The 24,869-nt window shown below is 42.4% G+C and overlaps 1 protein-coding gene across 1 annotated transcript in view; it reads left to right on the plus strand.

Annotated features, from left to right (window-relative positions):
* Positions 1-19,212: 19,212 nt before the first annotated feature.
* Positions 19,213-24,869, plus strand: part of LOC126356728 (uncharacterized) — an 80,340-nt gene continuing 74,683 nt past the window's right edge. The window contains 1 exon segment of the mRNA XM_050007396.1: positions 19,213-19,458. Within this exon segment, the coding sequence (XP_049863353.1) occupies positions 19,213-19,458 (246 nt within the window).

Below are 24,869 nucleotides of genomic sequence, written 5' to 3' on the forward strand. Positions count from 1 at the left end.
ACAAGGCATCTACCTGTGAACCCATGTCTAAGGCCCTCTGAGTCTCGTGGACGAATAGCGCGAGCTGGGTTTCACACGACCTTCTTTTTCGAAACCCCATGCTGATTCCTACAGAGTAGATTTCTAGTCTCCAGAAAAGACATTATACTCGAACATAGTACGTGTTCCAAAATTCTACAACTGATCGACGTTAGAGATATAGGTCTATAGTTCTGCACATCTGTTCGACGTCCCTTCTTGAAAACGGGGATGACCTGTGCCGTTTTCCAAACCTTTCGAATGCTTCGCTCTTCTAGAGACCTACGGTACACCGCTGCAAGAAGGGGGGCAAGTTCCTTCGCGTACTCTGTGTAAAATCGAACTGGTATCCCATCAGGACCAGCGGCCTTTCCTCTTTTGAGCGATTTTAATTGTTTCTCTATCCCTCTGTCGTCTATTTCGATATCTACCATTTTGTCAACTGTCTGACAATCTAGAGAAGGAAGTACAGTGCAGTCTTCCTCTGTGAAACAGCTTTGGAAGAAGACATTTAGTATTTTGGCCTTTAGTCTGTCATCCTCTGTTTCAGTACCATTTTGGTCACAGAGTGTCTGGACATTTTGTTTTGATCCACCTACCGCTTTGACATAAGACCAAAATTTCTTAGGATTTTCTGCCAAGTCAGTACATAGAACTTTACTTTCGAATTTATTGAAAGCCTCTCGCATAGCCCTCCTCACACTACATTTCGCTTCGCGTAATTTTTGTTTGTCTGCAAGGCTTTGGCTATGTTTGTGTTTGCTGTGAAGTTCCCTTTGCTTCCGCTGCAGATTTCTAACTCGGTTGTTGTACCACGGTGGCCCTTTCCCATCTCTTACGATCTTGCTTGGCACATACTCATCTAACGCATATTGTACGATGGTTTTGAACTTTGTCCACTGATCCTCAACACTATCTGTACTTGAGACATAACTTTTGTGTTGAGCCGTCAGGTACTCTGTAATCTGCTTTTTGTCACTTTTGCTAAACAGAAAAATCTTCCTACCTTTTTAAATATTTCTATTTACGGCTGAAATCATCGATGCAGTAACCGCTTTATGATCGCTGATTCCCTGTTCTGCATTAACTGATTCAAATAGTTCGGGTCTGTTTGTCACCAGAAGGCCTAATATGTTATCGCCACGAGTCGGTTCTCTGTTTAACTGCTTAAGGTAGTTTTCAGATAAAGCACTTAAAAATATTTCACTGGATTCTTTGTCCCTGCCACCCGTTATGAACGTTTGAGTCTGCCAGTCTATCTCCACCCAGAACTATAACATGGTGGGGAAATCTACTCGAAATATTTTCCAAATTATTCTTCAGGTGCTGAGCCACAACAGCTGCTGAGCCAGGGGGCCTCTAGAGACATCCAATTATCATGTCTGAGCCTGCTTTAACCGTGACCTTCACCCAAATCATTTCACAATTCGAATCTCCGTCAATTTCCTTCGATAGTATTGCACTTCTTATCGCTATAAACACGCTTCCCCCTTCACTGTCCAGCCTGTCTCTGCGGTATACATTCCAATCTGAGTTTAGGATTTCATTACTGTTTACATGTGGTTTCAGCCAACTTTCTGTCCCTAGTACTATATGGGCGTTGTGACCGTTTATTAATGAGAGCAGTTCTGGGACCTTTCTATAGACGCTCCTGCAGTTTACTATTAGCACATTAATATTGTTATTCCCTGTTGCATTTTGCCTACTCCTGCCTTGCCGCATCTCAGGAGGCGTCTTGTCGGGCCTAGGGAGGGAATTCTCTAACCTAAAAGAAACCCATGTGCACTCCACACGTACTCCGCTACCCTCGTAGCCGCTTCCGGCGTGTAGTGCACGCCTGACCTATTCAGGGGGACCCTACATTTCTGCACCCGATAGCGGAGGTCGAGAAATTTGCACCCCAGCTCTCCGCAGAATCGTCTGAGCCTCTGGTTTAACCCTTCCACTCGGCTCCAAACCAGAGGACCGCGATCGGTTCTGGGAACGGTACTACAAATAGTTAGCTCTGATTCCACCCCGCGAGCGAGGCTTTCCGCCTTCACCAACTCCGCCAACGGCCTGTACGAACTGAGGATGACCTCTGAACCCAGATGGCAGGAGTCATTGGTGCCGACATGAGCAACAATTTGCTGTCGGGTGCACCCAGTGCTCTCTATCGCCGCCGGTAGGGCCTTCTCCACATCTCGGATGAGACCCCCTGGCAAGCAGACAATGTGAACACTGGCCTTCTTCCCCGACCTTTCCGCTATTTCCCTAAGGGGCTCCATCACCCGCCTAACGTTGGAGCTCCTAATAACTAATAAACCCCTCGCCCCGTGTGCCTGCTCGGACCTTGCTGAAGGAGCAGCCACATGTCCACTCACAGGCAGAGCGGGCGATGCCACACGGCCAGCCTCCACATTGACCCTCCGCCTCGTGCGCCACGAACGCCGCTGAACCCGCCACTCCCCTTGGGGAGAGGGTGGCCCAACCGCACTCGGTACCTGCGAAGATGTCTCGACAGCAGGGACAGTGGGTGAAGCATGTAACACCTGGGGTGTACCTTACGACGCACCAGACTCCCCACTGCCGCTACACTCCGAGGCAGCAGTCTGAAGACGGCTGACCGAGGCCATCAACACGCTCAGCTGTTCGCGAAGAGTGGCCAGCTCCTTCTGCGTCCGTACACAGCAGTCACACATCCTATCCATCCTAAGGAATCAATTTACTGAAGAGACTTAATCAACTTTTATTTAGACTGTTAATTCACTAAAGGCGGCTGATTATTGACTAAACTGTGATTACTAACCACTTCTTGTAGAAAACAATGAAAATAGCACTACCTGTCTCTGGACTGTATTGAAAACAAACACTAGCACTACTGGCACTATGGCTGACTAAAGGGACTCTCTCTGACTCTATTCAAAACAAACACGAAATCTATGGAACACTATTAATAGCACTCGACAATTAAAGCTTCCTAAAAGCAAAAACACATGGAAGAAGAAGTGTCAAGTAAGAAATATACAGTTAATACTTAAATTAACGTAGCTCGCTGCACAGCAGACGTGAAGCAGACGGCGGTTAGGGCGACACAGCTTCGTAGAGTTATAGAACTTTATTATATCTGGTTTCCTTTTTGCATGAGTTTCATCAATGTTTCTGTCGTGATGCAGTGTGCTAATAAGAACTACAGACTTTTTCTTTTGGGAACAAAGCTCACCATTGTAATGTCACCTCTAAATGCAAACAAAGAGGAATGAACCGCTCTTGAGGCAGATGGCTTCATCTCATTAGGAATTTCTGGTTTATTCTGTATGATTGTTCCCACCACTGAAGCATCTCTTCTGCCACCTGCACACTAGTAAAGAAGTTGTCAACAGTAATACTTTTTTATGATCCTTCAATGCTTTTAGCAAGATCTTTCACCACATTCTATCCAAGATTTTGCTGAATAGGTTCATGGGGCTTCCTTCCTGTGTAAACAACTCCGTCTGAAGCATATGTAGATGTAGCATCACATTACCAAAATATTTTTATGCCATACTTGGCTTCTTTAGAGGGCATATACTGGGTGAAGGTGCATCTTCCACGGAATGGAAGTATCTGTTCGTCAATCGTGAGCGAATCATTGGGAATCATTCTATTTCTACAATTGTCAAGAAATAGTTCCGATCCATAGCAAACAGTTGCAGGTTTGTCATCTGCAGGTCGAGCTTCATGGATATGTCTGTCATCAAATCTAATCATTCTCCTTATATCCTCGAATCTATATACTGACATGGTGGGCTTGTATGTAGGATTTGCCTTTTCATTCAAGAATAATTCTCTAATAGGGACATCCCAACTCTTCTCAACTCCAGAAAGCAGTAAAAAACCAAGAAAACCCTCCATTTCAGCAAGTGAAATTTTTTCAACGTTTTACTACGTAAAGCAGCCACTCTTCTGCCTTCAATATTTGTGCAGTTGATGATTTCCTCTAGTATTTCCTTGGAGATGAAATAGTCTCAAGCATCCTTAGGTTTACAGGTTTTCAAACCATGGGCTGGACCAGGTGTCTTCTTTACAATATTATGGACAGGCGTACGAAAAGTTGCACGAGGATCTAATTTCCAAATCCTTCAATTCCGACTAATGTATGTGTGGTCTTCTATACCTTTTTGTGGTGGTTCTTCATTTTCAGTCTCTGATGAAGTAATATTATCGGAAGGACTGTTATATGCCTCAATGTTCACATCTGCAGGTTCATTTGCTGATTCTTCACTACTTTCATCTTCAAAAATATTTCCTTCCTCGCAAGAATCATCTTCTTCAAACCACTGAGCCACAAAACTTTCTAAATTAGCTGCATTCGTACTGACTCTCTTGCTTTGCGTGTCGCAGCCATAGCAAAAGGCGTGTCTCTTGAACAGCAGCTTGTGCAGCACTAAACGAGTCATACTCGTAACAATATGGGCCTTGTAGCAACAAACAAACTACAGTAACAATGAGGCTGACAAGAGCAGTACAGGATAATAATACTATGCAATAATAAAACATTTGATTGCAAAAAAAAAAAAAAATCAATAATACACCGACATCGCCAATATGCGAAAGTAGTGTGTATTATCTTTTACTTATATAATTAATACTACATCTACTGCTTCTGTTGGCACTCCTGTTGCTGGAAATACCACTACAGTTATTGTTGAATTAATAAACAAATGTTGAAAACAATATAGGCTAAAGAACATTTACAAATGTGTGAGGGCTTCTGAAGCCCTGCATATACATTCACAGTCTATGGGTAAACGTCTTGATTTATACCTACAACTTAAAAAGGTATCTCGTTCAGACTTGATAGGGGGAATGTCACTGTGTTAGTGAAAGAGTACTGGAAATCAATTTGAAATAAAACAAAAAATTACAGATTTTTTAAAAAAAATTGAAGACATACAAGGGCCTAAGAGGCCCTGTATATGCATCCTAGGGTTAAAGAACTGTTTCACGTAAGACCTTTAGTACTTAAAAGGTTTTAATTTCGTTGAGTTTTAAGTTTTGAGCCTTCAGTCGATTTTGAGTTTGAGTTGTTTTACTCTTAAGGCCTTCAGCCTAGTTCAAAGAAATGTTTCACGTAAGGCATTTTAAAAATTTTAATGTTGAATTTTAAGTGTTGAGCCTTCAGCCAATTTGAATTTAATTTGTTTTCTCTTGAAATGTCTGATTCTTTGATCCATCAGCCTAAATAAAGAACTGTTGTAAGATAAGGCTTGTCTTTCAAATTTCTGATTATGCTTACGTTTTAAGTTATTGGCCTTCAGCCGTTTTTAAATTCAAGTGGTTCTCAGCTGCTAGTTACGTCGCAAAGATTAAAACAGCGTGTTCAAAAAAAATATTTTTTTTTGCTCTTGTTATGTTTGATGAAATAATAAAGTTATATGTTCGAGTGTAACTGACAGCCACTTATTTTGGCCCCTTTCCACAGTTTGAACTACCTGTTGTGTCCTACGAATACGCTGAGCGCTTCAGTAATTTTTGGTGTGACAGAAGTGAAAATTGTGAAGTCGGTGTGATTTAGAATAATGGGATCAAATAAAAATATATTCATAGCAAAAGGCAAATCTTCAAGAGCTATTTCATCTCCAGGAGCCCGTTTAATCAAAATTTTCAGCAGCAAAAATGTATTTCTAGACACAACAATATTTTGAGCCAGCAGCAGCAACAACAACAAGATAATCAAGGGAGAACCGATAGAGGTACTCAAAGTACCCTCTGCCACACACCGTCAGGTGGCTTGCAGAGTATGGATGTAGATGTAGATGTAGATGAAGATTAGTACAACATTCTTCTTTTGTAATCTCACTCCTTTCGAAGTTTTCAAATTTTGCGCAAAGAATGAGAACTATAATGGTGATATGTGGGAGGGTAAGATTACAACCAGCATTCTTTTGCTACGGTGATAACAAACAGTACCGGCATCTTAGCGCAGATAGAGATTAAATAGTTGGGATCACGTATATAAGTTACTGCACTGGGCTTACAGGACAATCAGTCGATTCCAGTAGCTTCGTATCGTGTAGTATTTTTCATTTAGAGATATCCACTTTGAGCAGAGGCAGTCAGAACATTCCTGATGTTAGTTAAGTCCATTTATTTCACAATTGTTTGAGTCCACTAGACATTTATTCTTTCTTGGCTTTTATTTAAAAGTGAACACTAGCATTTGTCCTTCCTGTAGCAGTACAGTTCGTCGTCGATTCTTCTTTGACGGACATTTATTGTTTTAATTTGTGCTCTAGCGTTACCCACGGTAGTATTTATGGGTGAGGGGGCTAGATTTCATTATCGCGTCAGTTTGAAGTTTAAGTTGTGTTGTGCACATCAACACCCATAGGTCTCCCTACCGTCTTAACTCGTAACTCTACATTTGAAAAAAAAACACTAAAAAAATCACGCTTGTACCATGGACACAGTAAAGGAGGGGCAGCACATTAGGTTATTGTTTACAACTTCTCTGACACCATAGACAATTTTCGTAATGGTCTTCCAATAACACTCCCCTTAATTCTAATTTCCTTGAAAAAGTCGAGACGTTAAACTCATGTCATTCACATCACTTCCACGTACCTTACGTATCTGCTAAAGAAGAAAAATCTTATCAGTTTTGGTTTAAAATAAATGCAAAGAAAGAGTGTAATAATTCCAGATTAATCACTGCAGTTTCAGTATAATATATGACAACGTACTAACACAACTGACCCTCATAATTTCCCATTACAGCCGCTGTCGTAAGTTAAAAACGGGTGAACCCGGCAGGTTTCGGCCTTCAGTGAGTATCTTCAGATCCCTACTGGGTGGTTACAATATGTAGGGTGGTTACAGTTGAGCTTCCGCTACTTGAGCCAGTGTAGACGGAGAACTATTTACCGCATGGGTTCCAAACTTCATAGGAATAATGTGCGTCGGGAGTTTGTAACACAAGGATCAGTGTGCGTTACAGCTGTAGCCTGTCAACAAGGATCTGGACGAGGAGAGCAAAGCTATAGTCGTAAAGCTGTTTTCTCAAAACAACAGCAGTAGTGGTGCTGCTGTTCGCGAGAATCGACACATTAATGGACTACGGGGAGGTTCTCTTTCGACACAAGGCATTAAGAATGTGATTGGGGAGTTCGAATTACAGTAGAGAGTCGATTATCCGAAGCAATTGGGGGACATGGGTGTTCGAAAAATGGTTTGTTTGGATAATCGAACTGTACATGTTTATTTGCCAAAAAGAAGTACTGTACAGTAAATTTATTCACAAAAACAGGCATCTCTTTTAGTATTACAAAGTAACATACAAAGGCAACTTCAGTAGGAATATATAGTAATAATCTCGCACTTGTCCCTCATAGAAAGGACAACACGTTTACGTTTAAGCATTTTGTATTGTCAAGTTCACTTTTTCACGCAGCAGCACACAAGTGGTCGTAAGAGAGAACAGAAGGTGACTGTTTGCACCGTGAGAAGCTCTTCTTGAGGGCGCGCAATACTTCAAACTGCGTGGAGCGATACGCCTCAACTCTAAGCTGGCGCAGCTGTTGCTGTGAACAGCTTTGATACTGCCGCTACTTCTACTGCCAGTGCCAAGCCGACAGAAGTGTGCTGATTGTTAAAACACAGCAACCGGTTGCTTGACCGGTCAGCAGCGCCTTGTGAAGGCCCCATTAGAAGCAATGTTACGCCAGCGGTGGCGCAGTGCGGCAACTACCGTGGGAAACTTGGTTTGGGAGTGAAGGGGGTGATGGACGGTAGGGTGGGAGAGTAACAGGTGCGAGCGAGTACACAGTTCGGTTAAGCGGTCGTTCGGTTGACCGACGTTCGGATGATCGACGCTCTACTGTACCTGATAATTCTAGAATGACTCCTGGGCGTGGCCGGCAGCCAACTGCACCACAAATAGTTGAAGAATTTGCAGTTCCCGTGACTTAGATGCTCGCTGCCTCCACTGACCATGATCTGGACGAGACTTTAAATCGTAGCTGTCGTTTCTTCCTACTATTATGGTTACATCAACAGTCTTCGGAAGTTACTTCTTGATATTCAATCATTAACACAACAGTGGTTGCTGTTGTGAACTCTACTGCCTTGAAAACGACACAAAAAGTGAAATATTTTCTTTCCTCATTTAAGAGGTATCTTAAGTTACCATTAAGCGAACAGGGTAGGCAAAATGAAGTAGCCACTCTTAAGTAAGTCGTGGTAAGTAATATTTGCGATAATGAAGTTGTCAATAAAATGTTTCAAAATTCAAAATGGAGCACACACGGAGGACACATACTATTACGTTAAAAGAGAATCGTCAAATTTATAAACCTATTTACATGACAACGGTATACAGATGAACGGTGGCAGGGAAAGTTTCGGAAAACCAGGTTAGGAATAGGCTACCCCACAAGTGGGAACTTTTCGTTTTCAACCAAAATATGATAGACATAAATAATGTTTTACACTTAGTGCATCTGATGTGTGTAAGAATAAATTCAACGACTGTCATAAAAGGTATATGCAAGGCGATAATTTTTGAGTTATATGAAATGAAATCGTCGTAACTAAACGGTTTGCTCTAGGACATTGAAACTGAACTGTTGGACCTTGACATGATGGGAATTAGTGCGCGCCTTAGCGAGGAAGCCGACTTTCATTTCAGTGGGTTCGTCAATAAGCAAAACTGGCGCATTTGGGGGACTGAGAATCTGCATTTCGAGATCGAGAAGTCTCTTCATCCACAATGGCTGACTGTGTGGTACGCCATGTCCAGTAGCAGAGTAATAGGTGCGACATTCCTCTATGGTGAGGAACGGTTCGTGAAGGTTTTGGAAGATGATTTCATTTCCAGTATCCAAAGTGCCCTGATTTCTACACGATGTGGTTCATGCCAGACACAGCTCGACGCCATAGAAAGAGGAGAATGTTAGATGTCCCGGAAGAGCACTCTTGGGATAGCATTCTGTCTTTGGGGTATGCAGAGGCCACTGGCGTGGGCCTCTATTGGCCACCATATTCTCCGGATCCTAACACACGCGACTCGTTTTTGTGGCGCTTTATTAAAGACAAGGTGTACAGCAATAGCCCGAAAATTATTACTGAGCTTAAAACAGCTATTGAGGAGGTCACTGGCAGCATCGATCTTCCGACAGTTTAACGGGTTATGCAAAATTTCGGTGCTCGCGTGCGCCACATCGTTGTCAATGATGGCATCCATATCGACATGTCGTAACGTAAATCTGAATATCTGTAGCGACGTTTACAAGTTGAATAAATGTGTACACGCCATAGTTTGTAACTAATTTACGTTTTCTTTTCATGTAGTTCAATAATTGGCACCCCCTAAGTCAACTGATAAAACATTTGAGACCACATTTAAAGAGCACACTTCGTAACAAATAATAAGACAGCATTTGCAGATCACATAACTAAAAACGAAACACTTGGTAGATCCAAATAAGGTGCATCGTGCAGTATTACACAAGGCGCTTAAGAGACTTTGTTTAACATATTGAAAGAAATATGAAATATTTGGACGTAACGTAAGAGAGGCAGATGAAAGCACCTAACGCTTTCTGGTGAAAACTGCGCATGCTAAATCTTTCAATGTAACTATCAATTTTTATCGAGATGTCTCATGTACCAACGTTACATGCATTACCTCAATTGGTTCAAATGGCTCTAAGCACTATGGGACTTAACATCAGAGGTCATCAGTCCCCCAGACTTAGAACTACATAAACCTAACTAACCTAAGGACATCATACACATCCATGCACGAGGCAGGATTCGAACCAGCGACAGCGCGGTTCAGGACTGAAGTGCCTACAACCGCTCGGGCCCATGGGCCGGCACTTCAATTGTATTTTTTGTTTTGAGTTAATTGTATTACGTTTTTTAAACAATTTGTTTCATACGTTTTAATACTGCACAGTACCACAATCAGTGCTTTTCTTCTCCCCCTTCCATCTTCCTCCTTCTTCTATGCAGCATCAGTGAAACATGAGCCTGTATGATGCAAGTTACGTTTTTGTAAAATGTTACATGCCAGGGAATATTGTCACAAGTGCATTGTAGTGCAGCGTGTTTTATTTCATAGCTGACGATTAGATTCTATCTAAAGATATTTGGCCTTTTACAACTCATGATAAACCGAGTTCAATTTTAAGAGTTTTATACATTGTTAGCGTATGTTATCTACTTCTTATGATGCAATACAATGAACTTCAAATTTTAAGTACTATAAATCAATGTTATCTACTAAAATGCAAATGTCGTGTGACTAGGGCCTCCCGTCGGGTAGGTCGTTCGCCGGGTGGAAGTCACTTTGGCGACTTGCGCGTCGATGGGGATGAAATGAAGACGATTAGGACAACACAACACCCAGTCCCTGAGCGGCGAAGAATCTCAGACCAATCCAGGAATCGAAACCAGGCCCTTAGGATTGACATTCTATCGCACTGACCACACAGCTGCCGGGGGTAGACTATGTAATCTACTGAAATAGTTATTTATTGGTGTTTTATTTTATTTTGTTTTTACATTTCAATACGCTTATCAGTCGTGACCGATATTAGGTATCAAGTGCAACTAATTACAAATGTGACATAAAATAAGTATTTTAAAAATTTTTACGCTTGCGCTTCTATCGTGACAATACGTCATTCTGTAATCAGACGCTCAGAATTTAAGAACCATTAGCCCAGGGGCGGTATGCGACGTGAACGTGCTGTGCACGAATCACGTAACTGCTTTTCGTTATTCAGTACTGTATTAACGCCGGTAGGCGAGACGGGGCTCGTTGGGGACTTAAATATTTTTCTTGCTGAGGCGATAGATCAATGAAAAATAACAGCCCACAGTATGAAACAAATGGTGGCTAACCTCCATGAAGAGCCGAAGTCTGTAAATGTGTGCCCTCCGGTGTGTCAGTATATTATTAAGCGTCGAGAAGGCATTCATCCGGAGGAGAACGAAAGATTACGGCTCCAGCAGCACATTTTTGTTTGCAGGTAGCGGTCTCAATTATAAATGTACATCTGAAATTGTTTTATTGAGTGATGCAAAGGGAACTACCGAAAAACACAGGTTATACTTGAGAACGGCAAACGACTGTCATCACAGAGCTAAAATCGTCTTCTGCGAGCTGTCTCAGTTCAAGTGATCCAAACCTAATGCTTTAAATGGCCGAAGCAGGCACTGTGTCGTTCGTTGACGTTGTGACTGCAGAACAGTACAGCGTGCAACACGAGGTAAGGGTGGCACGTTAACTAACTCATGATTCAAGCAGAGATTTACTATGATTCTAGACGGTGAAATTACTGTGTCTGTCATTTACCGATGCCGATAATTCATTTCTTTTGTTGTTAGTTCATTTTAAATGTACATATCGATAGTTAAAAATGTATGTGCTTTTGACTAGAAGACGGGCAGACTGATAGGACATGCCTTAAGACATGATGGAATAGATTGCATGGTAGTACAGGGAGTTACAGGGCCCAAAATTGAGATGAAATATAGAGATCGGAATATATACGAGAAACAAAACATGGAGTATGTAGGATGGAAGACCTCCTCGAAGATGACACAGGAGAATTAATTATGGCACACCGTATCTAACTAGGCAAAAGACGAATTTTAAAAAAGCGGAAGCAATTTCTTAGTAATATGTATAACCAATAAGGCCAGTGAAATTTATTTGTGATTTCTTCCAATGATAACGAGAACTGATATACACAAATATTGACACCACTCATAGCTGTCATCGCGACAATAACAAACTGCTTCTCATAATTTCGTAGTTCACTGATTAGATTTGCTGTGTCTATTTGTGTGTTTATGTCTATATGGAAATGTGATAATCAGCATTGTAAGTAGGCACATCCGTCATTGTGCACTTCCAAAAAATTTCAAACCGTAGTACCTACAAGATACAGAAATCGTGATCAATTGCCGTCAGATCTGATGAAGAATATATCAAAAATAACTTACATAATATTTTGTGGGACCGGTGATAAATTACACAGAGTTCCGATATTTGTCATTACTGCCCTCATGTGCTGGCACAGCAGTGTGCGTCTTGTACTCAAATCACCTGATGAAGGACTTCGGTTCCTTAAGATTCTTCAGGCGGATGCTGAGATCCTTTATTTGAAAATGACACGACTAATTCCCTTCCTATGCCTGTCCTGTCTCACGTTTAACTCCTCCGTTGCGCTCGTCTCTGATAGGGATCTGTACTTTATTTTCTTAGTGAATAGCATGATCTTTTCTGATGAGCACGAAATACACTCCTGGAAATGGAAAAAAGAACACATTGACACCGGTGTGTTAGACCCACCATACTTGCTCCGGACACTGCGAGAGGGCTGTACAAGCAATGATCACACGCACGGCACAGCGGACACACCAGGAACCGCGGCGTTGGCCGTCGAATGGCGCTAGCTGCGCAGCATTTGTGCACCGCCGCCGTCAGTGTCAGCCAGTTTGCCGTGGCATACAGAGCTCCATCGCAGTCTTTAACACTGGTAGCATGCCACGACAGCGTGGACGTGAACCGTATGTGCAGTTGACGGACTTTGAGCGAGGGCGTATAGTGGGCATGCGGGAGACCGGGTGGACGTACCGCCGAATTGCTCAACACGTGGGGCATGAGGTCTCCACAGTACATCGATGTTGTCGCCAGTTGTCGGCGGAAGGTGCACGTGCCCGTCGACCTGGGACCGGACCGCAGTGACGCACGGATGCACGCCAAGACCGCAGGATCCTAGGCAGTGCCGTAGGGGACCGCACCGCCATTTCCCAGCAAATTAGGGACACTGTTGCTCCTGGGGTATCAGCGAGGACCATTCGCAACCGTCTTCATGAAGCTGGGCTACGGTCCCGCACACCGTTAGGCCGTCTTCCGCTCACGCCCAAACATCGTGCAGCCCGCCTTTAGTGGTGTTGCGACAGGCGTGAATGGAGGGACGAATGGTGACGTGTCGTCTTCAGCGATGAGAGTCGCTTCTGCCTTGGTGCCAATGATGGTCGTATGCGTGTTTGGCGCCGTGCAGGTGAGCGCCACAATCAGGACTGCATACGACCGAGGCACACAGGGCCAACACCCGGCATCATGGTGTGGGGAGCGATCTCCTACACTGGCCGTACACCTCTGGTGATCGTCGAGGGGACACTGAATAGTGCACGGTACATCCAAACCATCATCGAACCCATCGTTCTACCATTCCTAGACCGGCAAGGGATCTTGCTGTTCCAACAGGACAGTGCACGTCCGCATGTATCCCATGCCACCCAACCTGCTCTAGAAGGTGTAAGTCAACTACCCTGGCCAGCAAGATCTCCGGATCTGTCTCCCATTGAGCATGTTTGGGACTGGATGAAGCGTCGTCTCACGTTGTCTGAACGTCCATCACGAACGCTGGTCCAACTGAGGCGCCAGGTGGAAATGGCATGGCAAGCCGTTCCACAGGACTACATCCAGCATCTCTATGATCGTCTCTATGGGAGAATAGCAGCCTGTATTGCTGCGAAAGGTATATATACACTGTACTAGTGCCGACATTGGGCATGCTCTGTTGCCTGCGTCTATGTGCCTGTGGTTCTGTCAGTGTGATCATGTGATGTATCTGACCCCAGGAATGTGTCAATAAAGTTTCCCCTTCCTGGGACAATGAATTCACGGTGTTCTTATTTCAATTTCCAGGAGTGTATATAATCAGTATCGAAAAATTCCAGCAACAGTAGAGTACGAGCCACATCATCACTTAAAATGATTGTATCACGATTGAGTTTGCGGCAGGGACTTCCTTTTGATTAGTCTCATACGTTTATTACACCTGAATGTGCGGGAATGTTTACTATATATGCATTGCCATATATTTATTTATTTATTTATTTATTTATTTAACCTGGCAAGATTAGGGCCATCAGGCACTCTCTTACATCTAACCAGGCATTCTACTTATTTTACAGTCATATGTTTCAGTAGGCATGTTAAACTACATCTAATACAAAAAGTGAGATAAACAATTATAAATTGCATTATTGAAGAGAAAGATTTAAGATAGGAGTGCTGGCAGCAGGGAGTATGAGGGAGACTCATTGTGAAGGGAGGAGAAGAATAGAGAGACATGATGAAACATAATTAAGGAAAATATAAAGGAAAAGGAGACTGCGTGGTTAATAGAGATAGATGAAGAGGAAGGCATCTCAGCAGCAAGATACGAGACGCTAGATTTGCTATTTGACAGATGAGAGGATTGGCCTTGCACATTAATTTTGTGGAGAATTTTATGCGGATGATAGTAGGAAATGCTTCAACTTCTTCTTAAAAGCCACAGGAGATTGAATTTTCCTCAAGGTAAGGGGCAGTTTGTCCCAGAGGCGGACAGCGGCAACTGAGAAGGAGTTTGCAAAAGTTTTTGTTTTGTGAGTGGGCACAGTTAGGATACCAGATAAGATTGACCTCGTGTTTCGATTATGATGGCATGACAGGTTTTTAATCTCTGAAGCTAGGTACTGGGGTGCTTGCGCGATGAGGAGTCGGTGAAGTAGACATAGAGTGTGGTAGTCACGCAGTTTGTCCGGCCGCAGCCACCCAAGCTCGGAGTATGAAGCACTAACATGATCATATCGGCGAATGTTGCAGGTGTAACGCACACAGGCATTCATGGTTAGCTCTAGCCGTCTTTTGTTTTCACTACTCATGCCTTGTTGAATCTCATCACAATAGTGGAGGTTCGGTAGAACGAGTGCTTGCACGAGCTGGCGTTTCAAGTCCTGTGGGAATATGTTCCCAAACTTTTTGAGAGCATAGAGACAAGCAGACGTCTTTCGGCACACTGCGACTGTATTCTCCGCCCAGTTGAGATGCTCGTCCAAAGTTACACCCAAGTTCTTCACTGTTTTCTGATATGGTATTGGAGTACCTTCGAGCAGAATAGGAGGTAGCCGTTGGCGGAAATCTGAACTTATTAATTTCTGATGGGCTATTAAGATTACTTGCGTCTTTTTTGCATTTAATTTAAGCCCCAGATTTTTCGCCCATATCACTACTGAAGACAGATCATCATTCATCAGAGCGATTGCAGTGTTTACGTCTTCAGGCCTGACGCTTAGGTAGAGCTGGAGGTCGTCGGCATAGAAATGATGTTTACAGGAGGACAAAACCGACGAAATATCGTTGACATATAAAGAAAACAAAAGTGGTCCTAAGACTGATCCTTGTGGCACTCCCAAAGAAACATGTTTCCAGGAAGATTTTTCATTTGCGCAGACAACACATTGCTGTCTGTCTTTTAAGTAGCTTTCAAACCATCTCATTGCACTATCAGAGAAATTAAGCTGTTGCATTTTTCTGAGTAATATGTCAAAGTTAACAGTGTCAAAAGCTTTGCTGCAGTCCAGTAGCGTCAATATTGTTGCCTTTCGATTGTCGATGGCATATTTCAGGTCATCAGTTACTTTAATTAGAGCAGTGTTTGTGCTGTGATGTTTACGGAAACCGGATTGAAATTTGTCATATAGACTGAATTCATGCAAGTGTTCAGTGATTTGGTCATGAACAATATATTCCAGTGCTTTGGAAACAGCAGGCAGTATGCTAATTGGTCGGTAATCACTAGGCAGTTGCGGGTTTTCGACCTTAGGGATGGGTCGAATTATGCTTCTTTTCCATGCAGTGGGGTATATTCCGTTCATGAGGGAAAAATTAAATATGTCAGTTAAGACAGGTACTAAGATATCGGCAACATTCTTAATCATGGCTATACCGATACTGTCGTTGCCTATTGCATCAGAAGAGATTCTCATTATTGCTTTTCTTGCCGTATTTGTTGTTACATGTTTTAGATGGAAGGTATCATTGTTAGTTATCCTGTTTGGAGATTCTTGTGGACGGTAATTATCAGCCGTGCTGGTATTCAGAGGTGCAGAGAGGAATTCATTTAATTCGTTAGCTGACACATGAAAAGTAGTTTCCGATTTTGCCTTTCCGACCCCCAAGCTACGGAGATTCTTCCATAGAGTCGTGGGTGTCAGATCGCTGCATACAAGGGAGCGAGCGTGCCTGATTTTGGCATTGCGAATGCATTGTTTCACTCTGTTCCGTAGCTTTCTATATTCTTCAAAACGTTCGGGTTTCGGATCTGCCTTGAAACGCCTGTGGGCAGCATCCCTATTTGTCATCATTTGACGTAATTCAGCTGTCAGCCATGGAGCAGGAGATTTTCTTACACGGACTGTGCGCACAGGTGCATGTTTGTCATAGAGGGCAGTGAGTTTATCACCAAGTTCATTAATTTTGCCGTCGATTGTAGGTTCTCTGATTATTTGGTGCCATGAGATTTCTGAGCAATCGGCTGTTAGAGCGTCAAGGTCAATACGTTTCATGTTCCTACAAGTTATGTAACGCGATTTGATCCTTGGGGGCTGCACAGAGTAGGCCAGGAATATTACATCATGTGCTGAGAGGCCAGGGGCCGATGATTGACCAACATCTCTTACTTTGTCAGTCTGTTTCGTTGCGATCACGTCTATAAGAGTATGACTGTGCGCCGTATGGTGTGTAGGTTGCAATGGAAGAATGTTCATGCTATTGCAACTAAACAATCTTCTTAGGTTTATTGCGGAGGGAGTGTCTCTTAGCAGGTCTATGTTCAAGTCACCCATTACGATGACATGTTCGTATTGACACTGAAGTGAATGTAATTCCGACTGGAAGGAATTCATTGAGCTTATTTTTGGCGGCTTGTACACGACGCCAGTCAGGAATTTCCGACTTTGTATATTTATTTCAATGAACATGAATTCAGCCTCTTTTTCTTCAGCAGGATTTGACGTACATAAGACTTTCGCTTTGAGATCTGTTCGTATATATGCGCCGACCCCGCCACCTCGCTTTTTTGATCTGTCTGCCCTAAGAAATGTAGTTACTTACTTTTACAACAAAGTGTTCCGTCTCCAACCAGAATAATATGTGTGTTACCTAACTGGATTGATCTGTGGAAAAAAAGTTATCACACTTAGCACGTAAAATCAAACATACTAAACTGCAATGGGATATCTTTTATAAGGCACACCGTTAGCTTTCTAGCACTATAGGAAATTTTCACCAGCGTATAAGTCCAGTAAAGGGTGTAAAGGTGGGAACTACAGTTTCTTATTAATAAAAAATGGTCCCGTTTTATGAATGAAGTTCTTGATCTCTCCTCGTTGTCTCTTCGACTCAGTGGTATGGAACTATTTAATGTGTTTCTTAGGTTGTGAAGCTAATCTAAAATTTCTGATAATTGCTGCATTTGCAGTGAACAGGAACAATTTACATTGACTCCACTAACATAAAAGAAAATCAGTAATGTTAAAAATTGTTGATTTGTAAACAGTACAGACAATTTCACATTGTTTTAAACAATACCAACAGTTTCAGATTGAAGCTAGACCCTTTTGGTTTGGTATGTTCCAAGTAGGGTAGGGGTCTTGAGGTTTAACCTCTTGTCGTGAGTGTACTCAACAGAGATTGAGCGACACCTTCATTGGAAAAGGATGGGAAAGAATGCAGCAGTGTTCTTACCAATGATACCAATCCGTCTTTACCCTTTACGTGTTTAGGCACCTAAGGAAAACGTTAATCAGAATGGGTGAGCTGCCACTGCTACCTCGTTTCTACTGAATGACAGTAAGGCAGAAAAGACACGCATAGTACCGAATTTATAGTCCAAGACAGTCGATCCAGAGTTGTGTGATGCTAACGCACGTTGTAGAGTACGCACAATATTCGAGTAAAAGTTCATTCGTTGGAGGATCATTGTTCAGGTGTTGCAATGTGCTACACAACAGTCATATCCACTACGAACATATTACGATTTCAGTTTATTGCGAAGTGGCCATTTATGAGCAGTGCTCTGTGCCTGTATACAAAAGCATCGCAAGCGAACAATCATAGTATTGTTCATCACATTTGATAAACTTTTTATGTTTGTTGAGAACATTATAGATCTCATTATACTTCCTTAGGGCACAGCCGACGTCAGTTTAATTTCTGTGGAACGTTCAATGTCCACTTTAAGGTATTGGGTTCTGCTAGTCAAATATTCCTCGAGCGAGCCACTTGTCTGTAAAGATATTCCGTGTGAATTGTATGGTCAATTGCCAGAAGAGGTAGATAACGTGGGAGTATGCGATGAGAAATAGAGAAAAGTCTGGCCACGTCGTAGTGTGTTATCCTCTATCTCGACAGAACACATCCCCCAACCCCAACATCCTGACAAGCGTTCGCGAACATCACTCTGAACCAGGTTGGCAGTAAAATATGGTTAAATATTTTGTAAGTCATCAGACTTCTGACTAGTTCTGCTAACCTCTTAATCTTAACTAATTGATGAATATATTCCAATCTCCATCTTTCTCTACAGTTTCTACCTTCTAAAGCTTAACAAACTACCTATCATTCTGCCGCATATTTTTGTCAGTATCCTTCATATATTCCTTTTCCAGTCATTCTGGGGGGAAACTCCTCGTTATCAGTTTTCAATACCCACTCATAGCTGCACATCTCAGAAGCTTCGAGAAGAGATTCTTTTCCGGTTTACGCATAGTTCACGATTCACATGCATGCTGTACTGTACTCCTAACAAACCACAGGAATTTCTTCCCCAGATTAACGCCTGCGTTACATACTGGCAGGATTCATTTGATCAGGAATACCCTCTTCGCCTACGTTGGTCTACTTTGCATGATTACCTTGCTTCGTCTTGTGTTAGTTTGCTTTCCAAGATTGCAGAATTACTTAAGATCGTCAACATCGTGGCACAGTGTTAGGTGTTAAGTTTACCGATAATATCATTTCTGCTACTCCTCATTACTTGTGTTTCTTCGCTGTAACTTAATCTATATTCTGTACTCGTCAGACTGTTCATTCGGTGGTACAGACCCTCTAATTCTTCCTCACTTTGACTGAGAACAGCAATGTCATCAGTGACTCATATTGTTGACATCGCTTCAATACGAAGTTTAATTCATCTGCCACACCGCCAGTGGTTCTTCGATGCACAGTTTGAATAGTACTGGCTGAAGACTGCATCCTTATCCCATAAACTTTCCTTTCAGTATAAGGCATCAACACTGCAGGCACACGCTAAGGCAAGAAAAATGTGTTGCAGTGCAGCCGCATATCCTGTGGTCGGTGCCCGCGCAGTCAGAGAGACCGCCATGCAGCCAGAGGCAGCGGGCGTTGAGTGGCTGCTGGGCCCCGGGGCTTCCCTGCGGCGCCTGGCAGGGCTGTGGCGGCAGCGGCAGGACTACTCTGGCCGTCTGCGGGCAGCTCTCACGCTGACCGCCGTCGCTCTGATGCCGACCTTCGTCGCCCTCAAGCTGACCATGGACCCTCCTGACGAACTAGAAGAACTCACGTTGTGTGGCTTTGTTGCCTTTATTTCCAGTGGAGCCTTCGTCAAGGTAAGGCTTAAACGGTTTTTGGAGCAGATGAAGTATAACGCAGTTAAGCTTCCGTTGCTCGCCCGGGTGACACTCGTCAATCAGGTATGATATTCCCGATATCGTCTGATGGGACTGCATTGAGTTCGCACCGTTTTCCATACCTTTCCGTTAACTCTTCATGCCTGAACTTCAGCCATCATTGACTTTCAGTTATGCAGGCTTTCATTACTTACGAAACATTGAAGGACACTACTAGAATAGTCTGACACAAAGTAAGTGTATGTTACTTTCCTTTCCTAGCTTCAAACCAACTTTATGTGCGTGCTTTTAGGCACATCGAAATTAATTAAAGTTATTTTACTTTTTACCTAGAATACTTACCAATTTAAAGTAAATACGCTCTCTACTTTCAATTTGTAAAATAATCGTGAATGGTAAGAAAATCTAGGGCAGAGATTAGCTGAGATCTTTATGTATGGCTAGAACGGTTCCATGAGTTGAGTGATGACGGAGATGACGGTGATATTGGTGACTCGGAAAATGAGGACTGTAAACATGTAAGGTGTCATGATTCAGTAACAGAACAAGAAGTGTCAGAAGATGTTGAATGTGAAACACACAAAGAAGTAATTCAAGAGGACCTATTCCTTTTATGAAAATATGGAATTGCTAAATGGAGGAAAAATTAATTTCAAACCAATGTTACAACAACATTTTGTAATAGTACCACACATTTACATGTACCCAGAAATGAAGCTTAAATAACAAAAATGGATATTACGGACTTATTTTTATTATACCGATTACTGATACGTGTGCTAGTATTTGCATCACTGGAGTTCATGGTTTCTTTCCTAGTGAAAGGAATAGTAAAGAAATAGTTGTTGTACAAATCAGAGCTTTCATTGGACTGTAATATCGGTGTAGATCTCAGAGACGTTCTAGAAAAGAGTTTATCAAGGTTGTGGGATAATTCAAAGGGCAATGGACTTGGATCGTATTACTTATGAATGTGTGAAAACCGTTTCTGGTTGTATTTTAGACGTCTGAAGTTTGGTAGTATCATTGATAAAGGTGCGCACCGAGAGAGAATGACAAGTTGGTTGCATTCACAGGGATTCTGGAGCTATCTACGAACAGTTGCCAAAAATATTTGTCACCTAGTGCATACTTTGATGTGTTTGTTTGTTAAGTGTATTAATTTTGACTTAAAGAAAGAACTCGTAAAAACATTCGTAAACATTATTCGAAATGTCCAAACTCGCCGCTGATGTTGCGGACGACACCGGTCATTCTCGCGAATGACCGTCAGGAATTATCGCTAGAGGAACGGAGGGCTAATGTTGGCCACACAGAAAGGAGGTTAGGCACCCCGTATAAAGAGCATATGACAATATATGACTGTTATCATTTCACATTTTTCTGCACATTTAAAGGACTTCAGGCACAAGGTATAGAGTGCTATGTAACATTTTTGGTTCCTACATTTTACACCTCAACTGACTTAAGGTAGAGTAGCTGATGCATGATATCATAAACTGGAGTAAGGTACGAAATGACAGATGCTACTATCAAGTGAAATTTTGTCAGTTGAATAGACTAGTTGTCTAATTGGCCGCTGTAGTTAAAAAAAATGGACGGATTACTTTCTGGTCGGCACTGCAGAACACATATATCCAGTTATTAATAAATAGTAAATTAACATTCAGGTACTGTTAATAATAACGTAGTAGATTCTATTAATACTTCACTAGCCATACATAATGAAACCATTATTGTATTATGAACTTTTAGAACATATTTAAGTAGATAGAGAGTGACGAGTCGCTTAGTGTGTCATCGTTTTCGCTCCAAATGACTAAGCTGGTTTGCTGGTTAGCGCAAAACAGGTACGTTGTTGCTAAGGGAACGAAAAGCTAGGTTGGATGAATGGCATTGTGCATCTGACAATGAATCGATTGAATGTCAGGTTGCAGATTCAGATTTTAGTAAGGCTCATATGCGTGTTGTATTATTAATTATGATAAGAAAAATATTTGCTGCTAATGACCCACGATGTGCGTCAGGAGAGCGACAGGAAATGAGTGTCCGTGAGGTAGAGTTATCAATAATTCTTTTGAGATGTGTATCACACTTCACAAAATGCACATCGGCGACGTTCAAGAAATGATCAAAAAAAACCATCATCTTGCACCATGAACAACGTACGAAAAGTGGAGTGCGACAGAGATCACAAAAGTTCGCATCATCAAGATCAAATGCGAACTCCTTGGGAATTACATATCATGCAGGATGTTCAGACAGGTATCAAATCTTAAAGAATGCATGGAAAATCTTATTACTGTATTGGGGTAATGAGAACTGGAGCTGAGATGGTATGCAACCAAATGCGAAACAGTGTTTCGTGAAACTGTTTATACGTTAAGGTGTAAGTGCAGATAGTGCTGTCATACGTCTTGTAGGCTCAGGAAAAACAAACATTCAGAGGCTGAATTTGTCCAATGGTTCCAAGTGGTATGAATTGAAATGTCACACACATTTCAGGAGAGATAGTTAGCCCTAAAGGAGTATAATTTTTATACACACAGCAGGAATCAAGCAAAAGTGAGTTATTTTGGGCAGCTATTGGTCAAAAGCAGTGTTCGTCGATAGGAGTAGAACTCTTACGGCTATTTGCCCACTCTTGCTCGCTGTGACGTAAATTTCCCTACTGCCCTTGCAAGCGCATACACACCAGAAACAATCGTAGTGATACAGCGGTCACAACTTCTCGGAGCACAATGTATAACTGTGCAGCCAATTTACCATCCAGATTAACTGTCAGCAAAATCGTATACGAATGCTTTAAGGGATTGATGTAACTTGATATTCGTATCTTGGTATCCCTAATGTTCAGGGTTTCTTTCATATGCACTTCCTCTCCAAATTCCTATTGGCCGAAGATGAATACAAATTACTTACTGAACGATGGCATATGTTTGTTTATCTCATCTACAGATTTTCAGACCTATTCCGCAGTTTGTGTGCATCGGCAAGTAGATGCTTTGTTTGACATTTTATTATCTTACTTCTTCCAATTCTGTAGCACTGCTTGAAGTTACGCAACCATCCAATACTTCGCTTGAAATCACAGTGAGCTATATCGCGCGCAATTTGATGTGCATACTGTAGTGGATCACAACCTTGTACATCCTGTAAATTGTATGGAGTATTCTTGAAATGCGCCAAAAAGAGTTTTTGTAACAAGTGTGGCTTGTCCTGCCATGAATATCTGTAGTTTGTCTTATGCTGTACACGGTCATATTGCTGCGGACGTATTCTAAATCTGCTTATAATTGTTTTTGCACTGTGCTGCGGATGGTCTTCCACGTACGTAAATACATTTCCTACCCATTCCTTACTCAACGATGGTTCTTTGCTATATTATTATATTTGTGGCTCCCTGTCGGTCAAGGATGATGAACTACATGGATCGACGCCTGATTCAGTATCACTTTCATTTCTTAAGCACGTATCGCGATCATTGTGCTCCTCATGTACATCGAGTGCATACGAGTCCACACATTCCACTGACTCATCTTGCAGAAACGCCAATATTTCACTTGCCACTTCTTTCCCGCTTTGCAAAATCCAGTGAGTTCCAACGGCGACAGCTGTTGTAGATATAATACAATCATTACTATGTTTATCGTTGCTATTGCTCTGTGCTGTAACTCTGTTATGAGTTACTCGACGACTAAGCTGTTCAACTACGCTCCGTACTCTCAAGCTGTATTCACCATTGGATACTTCCAGTCCTGTACCTTGTTGCTATTAACAGTCAATATCGTGGTTGGATGGTAGACAATGTGTGAGGCCCCGAATAACGTAAACACATTTGCCTTTTACTACATAGCATTCGAGGGGTTGCATGGAACACGTGTAACTCTTCGAGAAATGCAGCGTAGAACTGATTTTAGGAAAGTAGGACAGGGAAGAAGGGAATCGAAGCATTTGACATGTGGTGCTGCTGATGATGTTGAAAATTTGGTAGACTGAAAATGAAAGGAAAGGAGATTCTCCAGTGAATTGAAGAGGAAAGTAATATATGGAAAACATTGACAAAAAGGACGGTAAAAAATGTAGGGGAAGACAGAGATTAGGGTACATCCGAAATATAATAGACACCGCAGAAGGCAAGTGCTACTCTGAGATGAAGAGATTGCACAAGAGAGGTATTCATAGACCAGTTAAATGAAACCAGTCAGTAGGTTGATGACCCAAAAGAAAAAAATAAATGCTTTGTGAGTCCATGGGAGGTTGGGAGGTGGGTGAGGGAGGGGGAAGGGGGGGGGGGGCCGTGGAGCCCAAGGTTTTGGCCTAAGCTGGGCCATTTCAGACACTGGGAACTCGAAGTATGTTTGCTTTTCTCTCATTTCCCACTCAAAAGCAACTATGCTGTTATCACCCGCCACTCCTTTGACACCTTACAGTGACCCTTGCCAACTTAGCTGCGCTTACCACATAGATAACCGCACTGTGTTTTTGTCGTAATCACTGCAAGCTGCGGCGAAACACGTGCAAGAGGGCCATGAGTCATTCGAAGGCAACAATAAGTGCGTCTCAATCTGTGAAACTCTGGTGCACAATGATTAAACTGATGTTAGTGGCAGTACTACGCACATCATAGTTACAGTGACAATGGACAAACAAGAAGATTGTGCACGCTACAGTGTTAATATTGGCCCACGTAAGAAACCAGTCCAGTTCCTCGGACACAAAGTATTCTGCTGAATGCAGAAACGTACTCTCCACGACACTAAAATTAATGCAATGCACAACACAATCGAAGGATCGCTTTTTCGAAATCCTCTGAGTGTCTCACATAGCGACGCGTTATATTGAAATGCTATTCAAAAGTGCAGCAACGTTTCTGTGTAATGTTGCAAAAGGCGGCCGCTCTGCGACGTCACCATCGGACTCGACAATGTTTCGAACAGAAAGGTGTCGACACATACGAAAAAAATGCTAGAGGACAGAAATTCACTTGACGTATAACGTGAATTAGTGGTGTCAGATGGGCACCAAATTTCACCACAATTCTGCCCAGCATCACCGCGGACATGTCACACGTCGTGAATGTCATCGCATCTTCTTTAACTCAAATTCCACTCCTTATTTTGAGGCTCTCCAACGGAGGCCAGAAACTTGACACCCAGCGTTTAAAGTACGCGGTTTTCTTGTGGATTGACGAGGAAAATATTTCAGATACATCGCCGCTCAGAACCCACAGGAAGAGGCCTCAGAGGGTGGCATAAAGGACATGAGTGGAACCATCCTTTTCCTTGGTGCGTTATTTCCAAACATTTGACGTTTGAAATCATTTCGCATTGCGATGAGCAGCAGGACGGCGATCTTGAGAACTTACGACACCGTGACACCCCACAACG

This window comes from Schistocerca gregaria, chromosome 1 (genome assembly GCF_023897955.1).
Source record: "Schistocerca gregaria isolate iqSchGreg1 chromosome 1, iqSchGreg1.2, whole genome shotgun sequence".
NCBI lineage: Eukaryota > Metazoa > Arthropoda > Insecta > Orthoptera > Acrididae > Schistocerca > Schistocerca gregaria.